Source organism: Dendrobates tinctorius, unplaced genomic scaffold (genome assembly GCF_039654945.1).
Source record: "Dendrobates tinctorius isolate UK_male_01 unplaced genomic scaffold, ASM3965494v1 ptg000097l, whole genome shotgun sequence".
Lineage (NCBI taxonomy): Eukaryota > Metazoa > Chordata > Amphibia > Anura > Dendrobatidae > Dendrobates > Dendrobates tinctorius.
The window spans coordinates 5733198-5742618 of NW_027361765.1; the positions used below are offsets into that span (position 1 = coordinate 5733198).

Here is a 9421-nt window from a genome sequence, read left to right on the forward strand (position 1 = left end):
ATCCACCTTGAGATGGTTCTATTTCTTCATTGGAGTCCAGCTGTGTGTAAGTAAACTGATAGAACTTAATTTGTAAAGGCACACACCAGTCTATATAAGACTCACTGTGCATGTCTGACCAAATGAGAATCATGAGATCAAAGGAACTGGCCAAGAAGCTCAGAGACATAATTGTGGCAAGGTACAGATCTGGCAAGGTTACAAAAGAATTTCTGCAGTACTCAAGGTTCCTAAGAGCACAGTGGCCTGCATAATCCATAAATGGAAGAAGTTCGGGACCACTAGAAGTCTTCCGAGTCCAGGGCATCTAGACAAACTGAGCAATCGTGGGAGAAGAGCCTTGATGAGAGAGGTAAATAAGAACCCCAAGATCACTGTGGCTGAGCTCCACAGATGCAGTAGGGAGATGGGAGAAAGTTCCACAAAGTCAACTATCACTGCAGCCCTCCACCAGTCGGGCATTTATGGCAGAGTGGCCCGACCGAAGCCTCTCCTTAGTGCCAGACATATGAAAGCCTGCATAGAGTTTACTAAAAAACACATGAAGAACTCCCAGATTATGAGAAATAAGATTCTCTGGTCTGATGAGACGAAGATAGAACTTTTTGGTGATAATTCTAAGCGGTATGTGTGGAGAAAATCAGACACTGCTCATAACCTGCCCAATACAATCCCAACAGTGAAACATGGTGGTGGCAGCATCTGCAGGGAGATGATGACTGGTTATAATTGAAGGAAACATGAATGCGGCCAAGTACAGACATATTCTGGACGAAAACCTCTTTCAGAGTGCTCTGGACCTCAGACTTGACCAAAGGTTCACCTTCCAACAAGACAATGACCCTAAGCACACAGCTAAAATAACAAAGTAGTAGCTTCAGGACAACTTTGTGACCACTCTTAACTAGCCCAGCCAGAGCCCTTTACCTAAACCCAATTGAGTATCCTTTTAGAGACCTGAAGATGGCTGTCCACCAACATTCACCATCCAACCTGATGGGACTGGAGAGAATCTGCAATAAAGAATGGCAGAGGATCCCCAAATCCAGGTGTGAAAAACTTGTTGCATCATTCCCAAGAAGACTCATGGCTGTACTAGCTCAAAAGGGTGCATCTACTCAATACAGATGGCTGTCCACTAGAGATGAGCGATTTTCGCAAAAGTCGGGTCGAACGAAATCAGCCGATTATTGTGAAAAGTCGAAGTCCGACTGAAACACGAAACCAAATGTAAGTCAATGGGGAAGAAAAGTCGGCAGTGAGTGGAGGACAGGAAACATACCTAGAGTGCCCATTTTAATATGTCCGGATTCTTTTCATGGACTTTAGCTCAGCGTTCAATACCATTGATCCGAATTTACTTCATAAGAAAATGGTAGCTCTTGGAGTCCCTCTCAACTTATGCTTGTGGATTTATAACTTCCTGACAGCCAGGATACAGAGTGTAAAAGTTGGACCATTCACTTCGGACACCTTGGTCACAAACATCGGGGCACCTCAGGTGTGTGTTTTGTCCCCGTTACTGTTTTCTCTCTATACGAATGATTGCATCTCTTCAGCAGACTCAGTAAAAATCTTGAAATTTGCCGATGATATGACACTGATTGGTCTCATCAGGGGAAATGCTGAAGACTTGTATCGGAGTGAGGTGAAAAGAATATGTGACTGGTGTAAAGCAAATAATCTTGTACTCAACACTAAAAAAACTGCTGAGATGGTTGTGGATTTTAGGAAAGATCAACATGAGATACTTCCAATCTATATCCATGACGAAGTGGTTCTTAGGGTCACAGAGACCAAATTCCTTGGTGTTATCATCTCTCATGAACTTAAATGGGGGAAAAACGTGGATGCTGTTAAAAGAAAAGCACAACAGAGGATGTTCTTCCTGCGTCAGCTGAAAAGATATGGTTTGTCTAAGAATCTGCTGATCTCATTCTTTAATGCTGTCATCAGATCTGTGATTTGTTCCTCTCTGATAGTCTGGTATGGGGGAGCCACTGCGCATGACAAACTCCGCTTACAAAGGACTTTCAGAACAGCAGAGAGAGTTCCCCCCTGCCTAAAATCCAGGATCTTTATGATAAGAGTATTCGATCCGACGCATTGAAAATTTCATCCGATCCCTCTCACCCGGGACACTCCTCATTCCAACTACTCCCTTCAGGACGTCGCTTCAGAGTCCCCAAATGCAGCACCAACCGCCATATGAACAGCTTCTATCCACTCTCTGTTCAACAATTAAATCGTCATGTGTAGACTATATACTGTATCTGTCTTGTTAGATGTTACTTGTTGAATCTGTTGTTATATATTATGTTGCCTCTTTGCCACAAAGAATTCCTTGTATATATGTAATATGTACTTGGCGATAATAAATTTGATTGATTGATTGATTGAAAGTGCTTCGCAGTGTATCCTCCCACAAATGCATTACAGCCTGCCTCTGTTCGCACAGCCTCTCAACCATGTGCAGGGTGAAGTTCCACCTTGCTGCAACGTCGATAATTAGGCGGTGCTTGGGAAGTTGGAGCAATTGCTGCAGCTTCTGCATATGACTGGAGTGTACGGGCGACTGGCGGATGAGCAAGCACAGTCTTCGGACCTTCTGGAGCAGGCCTGTTAACTCTGGATAATTATTGAGGAAGCACTGCACCACCAGGTTCAAGGTGTGAGCCAGGCAAGGTATGTGTCGGAGTTTTGAAAGGGCTATGGCTGCCACAAAATTCCGGCTGTTATCACTAACTACCTTGCCTGTCTCAAGATGTAGACTGCCCAGCCATGACTCAGTTTGTCGCTGAAAGTAGTCAGCCAGTACCTCCGCGGTGTGTCTGTTGTCGCCCAAACACATCATCTTCAACACAGCCTGCTGATGCTTACCACTAGCTGTTCGATAGTGGGACACCGAGTGTGCAACACTGGCATCTGTGGATGGAGTGCTTGTGTGACTGCGCTCTGTGGACGAGCTTTCGCTTCTGGAGGAGGGTCGAACGCCTACACCCAACTGTTTCCTATACCGTGGGCTAGGCAGCACTGTCCCACCGCCGCTGTCCCCTGTGGACCCTGCATCCACCACATTAACCCAGTGCGCAGTGATGGACACGTAACAGACCTGGCCATGCCTACTGGACCATGCATCTGTCGTGAGCTGTACCTTTCCACTCACTGATTGCTTGAGTGCATGGACAATGCGGTCTTTCACACGAAGGTGTTGGGCTGGGATGGCTTTGCGAGAAAAGAAGTGCCGACTGAGTAGGTCATAGCATGGTACTGCGTAGGCCATGAGTTCACAGAAAGCTTTGCTTTCAACCAACCGGTAGGGCATCATCTCTAACGAGTTTAGTTTGGCAATGTGGGTGTTCAAACCCAGTGTACGCAGATGAGAGGATGAGTACTTTCTTGTCCTACTCATAGTCTCTGGTAGGGTGAGCTGGACTTGAGAGCTGCATATGGTGGAACTAGCGGTGGACATGGCGGACTGAGAGAGGGTTGGTGATGGTGTTGGTGGTGTTGCTGATGGCCTAGATTCAGTCTTTCGTAGCAATAACATTGTGATTCCATGACTGCTTTGCCCTTGCGACGACACCTCGACATTTGCTGCTGGTGGTGTGCTAACCGGTGGGCTTACAGTGGGGGAAGCGATGTAGCATTGCTGACTACCTTCATTCGGAGCAGGTGCACATGTGGTACGTGAGGTTTGGTAGTCTGTCCACGCTTGCAAGTGCATGGTGGTTAAATGTCTAAGCATGCAACTGGTATTCAAATTTCTCAGATTTTTCCCTCAGCTAAAGGTCTTTGCGCACTTCTTACAGATAACCTTTGCCTGATCATTAGGATTTTGTTCAAAAAAGTGCCACACTGCAATCTTCCTACTATGGAAGACATTTTGAGGCCTTGCACGCTGTGATAATTGGACCGTCTGGCCTAGCTGTCCTGCAACTCTTTTGTTTTTTGTAACCCGTTTTTGGACTGCTCCGGGCCTGCCAGATAACAGCTGTTGCGATGTCGATGCCTGCTGCGGATGCTCCTCTTCTTCTGAGCTATTGGCAGCGGCACCCTCTTCCCCCAATGGATGCCAATCTGAGTCAAAAAACTGGGTCATCCATCACCTCCTCTTCAATTTCATGTGCACCTTCCTCTGTGTCACCATGTAAGGTGTTATAGTATGCGGGAAGGGGCACCTGAGTTTCATCAGGGTCAGATTCTGGCTCAGTACACTGCGAGGACAATGTAGTGCTCTGAGTGAATGTACCAGCAGAATCATCTAGCAGTGGCTGTGCATCTGTGCACTCCATGTCAGATTCTTCTTGGACTGGGTAATTTACGATTTGACTTGATAACCCAGGCATGGTATGTGAAAAGAACTCCATCCATGGAGTAATCTGTAGTGTGTCCTGCCGCATCCTTTACTTTTGGTAGGGGTGAAGGACACAAGGAAAGGTGTGGTTCCTGACCATGAGCCTCCAATAATGACTCAGTGCTTTTATTTTTTGAAAGTTCAGAAGGGGAGGCGATAGAGCTAGAGGCTGTGTCAGCAATGTAAGCCAAAACTTGTTCCTGAAGCTCCGGCTTTAAAAGCGGTTTACCTACTCCCAGAAAAGGGAGCCTTTGAGGCCTTGTGGAGCCAGACGATGACACAGGCTCAACACCTCCTGCATTAGGTGCTATTGTGCTTTTGCCACTACCAGCAGATCCACCACAACCACCAACACCATCATTACCAGCTGGCAACCCCCGTCCACTTCCATGGCCTCTTCCAACACACTTCCTCATTTTTGGGAAAATGTACCCAAAATACCACCAGTAATATGGTACTGTAGAACAAGGTACAAGGTGTATATAGTATTGGGGAGAATTTGAATCTCCCTACAGACTTGAGGACACTGAACTATTATCTCAGGCTCAGTGTAGATTACACCTCAATATAACAGGCTGAAATTGGATGGTGTATAAAATGTCTATAAAGGACTGGGGAGAATTTGAATCTCCCTACAGACTAGAGGACACTGAACTATTATCTCAGGCCCAGTGTAAATTACACCTCAATATAACATGCTGAAATTGGATGGTGTATAAAATGTCTATATAGAACTGGGGAGAATTTGAATCTCCCTACAGACTTGAGGACACTGAACTATTATCTCAGGCCCAGTGTAGATTACACCTCAATATAACAGGCTGAAATTGGATGGTGTATAAAATGTCTATATAGGACTGGGGAGAATTTGAATCTCCCTACAGACTTGAGGACACTGAACTATTATCTCAGGCCCAGTGTAAATTACACCTTAATATAACAGGCTGAAATTGAATGGTGTATAAAATGTCTATATAGGACTGGGGAGAATTTGAATCTACCTAGAGATTTTAGCAAGCTGACAATGATCCTCTCAGTCCCAAGTATGGCAGCAGGCAGCCTAATAAGCAGGACTGCTGCACACAAAAGTGTGAAAAAATGAACGCTTGGTAACTGGGCAAAGAAGAGGATGAAAAGTATTTTTGCTTTGAAAAAAGCAGTTTGCACAGCAGTGTGAAAACAGTAATGCAGCTATCAGGGAGCCTTATAAGGCAGCCTAATAACCAACAGAGTTGATGCACCAAAATAGAGCCTCCCCTTGCACTGCACACTAACTGGTGTGTTGTACAGGCAAAATCGCTAGCAGCAGAAGCAGTTTTTTGTGTCTTCTTCCCTGCCTAATGCTCTCCCTACAGAATCCGCAGCAGCAGCTCTCCCTATTCTGAGATCAGCAGAAGTAAGATGGCGGTCGGTGTGCACGCCCTTTTATAGCCCCTATGACGCCACACAAAGCAAGCCAATCACTTGCATGCCCTTCTCAAAGATGGTGGTAACCGCTGCCTATGTCATCGCGTTGCCCACAGTGTGTGTCCTCCATCATTGGCTGAAAAAGGGCGCTGAAGCATCTTTTCAAACACGACTTTGGCGCCATGGTCTCTGACCTCGTGGCCGACCTCACGCTATGGTCGGGTTTCGTTTCATGAAACCCGACTTTTGCGTAAGTCGGCGACTTTTGAAATTGACCAACCCGTTTTGCTCAACTCTACTGTCCACCAACATTCACCATCCAACCTGATGGGACAGGAGAGAATCTGCAATAAAGAATGGCAGAGGATCCCCAAATCCAGGTGTGAAAAACTTGTTGCATCATTCCCAAGAAGACTCATGGCTGTACTAGCTCAAAGGGTGCATCTACTCAATACTGAGCAAAGGGTCTGAATACTTATGACCATTTGATATTTCCGTTTTCTTTTTTAATAAATTTGCAAAAATTTCTACATTTCTGTTTTTTTAGTTAACATGGGGTGCAGAGTGTACATTAATGAGTAAAAAAATGAACTTTTTTGAATTTACCATATGGCTGCAATGAAACAAAAAGTGAAAAATTTAAAGGGGTCTGAATACTTTCCATACCCATTGTATGAGACAAAACTGGAGCTTTCTTGAAAATCACATTAACATTGTGGTCACAAACTTGAAAGTGAAGCATACAAAGAAAAGAACTTTGTACTTACTGTGAAACATGGTGGAGGTTTGCTTGTTTTGTGTAGGGTGCAATAAAATCTCAAGCCTAGCAAGGCATTCTGGAGTGAAATGTGTTGGCCAGTGTAAAAAGCTTAGTTTGAACCATTGGTCATGGATTTCCTAACAGGGTAATGACTCAGAGCAAAGCATTCAACTATTTTGAAGTGACCTTCAAGGAGCCCTGATCTAAATCCTATTGAAGATCTGTGGAAGGTGCAGAAACATGCAGCCTGGAGAAGGCACCCTTCAAACATGAGACAACTGGATCAGATTGCTCACTTAGACTGGGCCAAAATACCAGTGGACAGGGGAAGAAGTCTTATTGAAAGTTACAGAAATTGTTTGCTTGTAGTGATTGCTTCAAAAGGTTGTGCAACAAAATATTAAGCTAAATGTACCAGTTTTTGCCAAGGTCATTTTCATTAGTTTCTTTTTATCATTTTTCTATTGAATCACAATTCTAAGGCAGTGTCTGATTTTCATTAATTGATATTTATGAAATTTAATTTGAAAAATACTTTTGCCATATAAAGCTCTACAAAGGTTCCGTATGAATCACAAATTTGATAGACTTTCACTGAAACCTCTGTGTAAGTGCTCAATGTAGAGTGAAGGATACATGTGAGCTGAGGCTTACTGCGATCTTTGGGAGCCAGAATGATCAAATCAACAGCAGGTGAAGATCTGATTTTATTTATTATTTTAAGCTGTCTCTTGTGCAATATAAGTGACTAAACAAGTTTATTCTTTGGGTTAGCGCGATTACAGAGATACCAGATTTATATCGATTTTTAAAGTTTCACTGCTACCACACATTAAAGATGCCTTTTTTAACAAAAAAATAATAAATTAAAATTTTTGCATCGCCATGTTATGAGAGCTATAGTTTTTTTGATACTTCTGCCGACAGACACATGTGATGGCTTGTCTTTTGCAGGACGAAGTTGACGCTTTTATTAGTATAATTTTTGGGCAGCAATACAAACAAAAAATAACAATTCAGGATTTTTTTATGCTGTTCTCTGTGTGGTAAAATTGGTAAGACAACTTTATTCTTTGTGTCAGTATGATGACAGTGATATCACACTTATATAATTTTTTATGTTTTAGCTCATTCGCAATAAAACTATTTTTTAGGAAAAATAATTGTTTTTGCAACACTTTATTCTGAGAGCTGTAACTTTTTAATTTTTCCGCTGATGGAGCTGTATGGCAGTTAGATTTTTGCAGGACAAGATGACATTTTCAGCAATACCATTTGTATTTGCATTTGAGTTTTTGATCTCGTTTCATTCCACTTTCTGAACAGTGGTATGGTGAAAAAGTATCGTCTTTGCCTCGTTTTTTTTTAATCTATTTTACGGTGTTCACTGAAGGGATTAACTAGTGTGGCAGTTTTATGGTTTGGGTTGATACAGATGTGGTGATACCAAATATGTGTACTTTTTTGATTTTGTCTTTATAGAAATATGTGCATTTTGGGTATAATATTTTCTTATTTATTTTTTATTTTTTGAAATTTTAATTATTTTCATAATTTTTTAAAACTTTTTTTTACTTTTTTTACTTAGTCCCGCTAAGGGACTTTAACTTTTATTACTCTGATCACTGATATAATGCATGCAATGCACCTGCACTGCAATGCTTTATACCTGTCAGTATTACCCTGACAGAAGCCTCTTAGACCATGCTCCCGGCATGGCCTATCAAGGCCACTATAGCTGGTAGGCCCGGAAGTCATCATGAGGACTTCAGGTTACAATGGCCACTATTTGGCCTTTGATTGCAGCATTTAGGGGGCTAAATGGCCCCAGGGCAGTGCGGGCACTACTCCTAGTAGTGACAGCCAGGTCTTGGCTACTACTTACACCAAGCTACCGGCGGCGATCTCTGTTGCGCTGGTCTTGTGCTCTGCACGATCTCCATGACATAAGAATATGTCTTAAGTGATGAACCCCTTCCTGATCATAATGTGTACTTACATCAAAGGTCATAAAGTGGTTAAGGTCACCATAATGTTCTTGGTTTTTCAGAACTAAACTAATTAAACAACACTGGCAGTAATTTTAGTAATCATCAACCTGATCATTATTATATGAATAATACAAAGTTTTTCTATTCTGTGCTTTCCTTTTAAGGTTAAAAAAATTGGAGTTTTCAGTTGTGGACCTCCAGGAATGACCAAAAATGTTGAAAAAGCTTGCCAGATGCATAACAAGAAGGACCAGACCCATTTTACTCACCATTTTGAAAATTTCTAGAATGAATTAATAGTATAATGCTGTTTAGTAAATAAATATAGCTATGATATTTTACCATTTTCTATCATTTCAATGATATTTTTGGCAAATGCTTTACTGAAAATTGTAGCCAGGGTTGATTTAGCTTGATATCTGAGTAAGTGTACATTTTTTTGCTTCATAAACTGAGGGAGGAGAGAACAGTGACCTACTGTAAAACTGTTGTCGACATAGATCTAGAATTCACTTTTCTCTTCAGACTAGATGTTGAACAGTGTATTACAGCATTGATTTTATATATCAATCGATAACATTTTGGAAGGAGGGGGGGCGATATAGATCAAGATGGTTATGACTTAAAATGAAGTCTGTTTCATTTTGTCTGGAGTAAGTCTTACATCCCAGCCCAATGTTCCATGCTATCAAATAACACAATAGGCTCACTGAAATGGCAGGTAAATCTTATAAATCACACAGTGGAGTTACTACTATTTTTCACTAGAGGGCAGCAAAGTGTCAAGGCTGAAGAACAAATCTCATGAGGAAGCCTCTTTTGTTTTTTTTAACAAAACCTGATAATGTATTTTTTCAAATATGATACTTAAATGATAGTAAGCAAAAGGAAACTTTACTGAAAGAG

The 9421-nt window shown here is 42.1% G+C and overlaps 1 protein-coding gene across 1 annotated transcript in view; it reads left to right on the forward strand.

Annotated features, from left to right (window-relative positions):
• LOC141098900 (dual oxidase 1-like) overlaps positions 1-8856 on the forward strand; it is a 354647-nt gene extending 345791 nt beyond the window's left edge. The window contains exon 33 of the mRNA XM_073586871.1: positions 8680-8856. Within this exon, the coding sequence (XP_073442972.1) occupies positions 8680-8802 (123 nt within the window). The 3' untranslated portion in view covers positions 8803-8856. The remainder of the gene's footprint in view (positions 1-8679) is intronic.
• Positions 8857-9421: the final 565 nt, after the last annotated feature.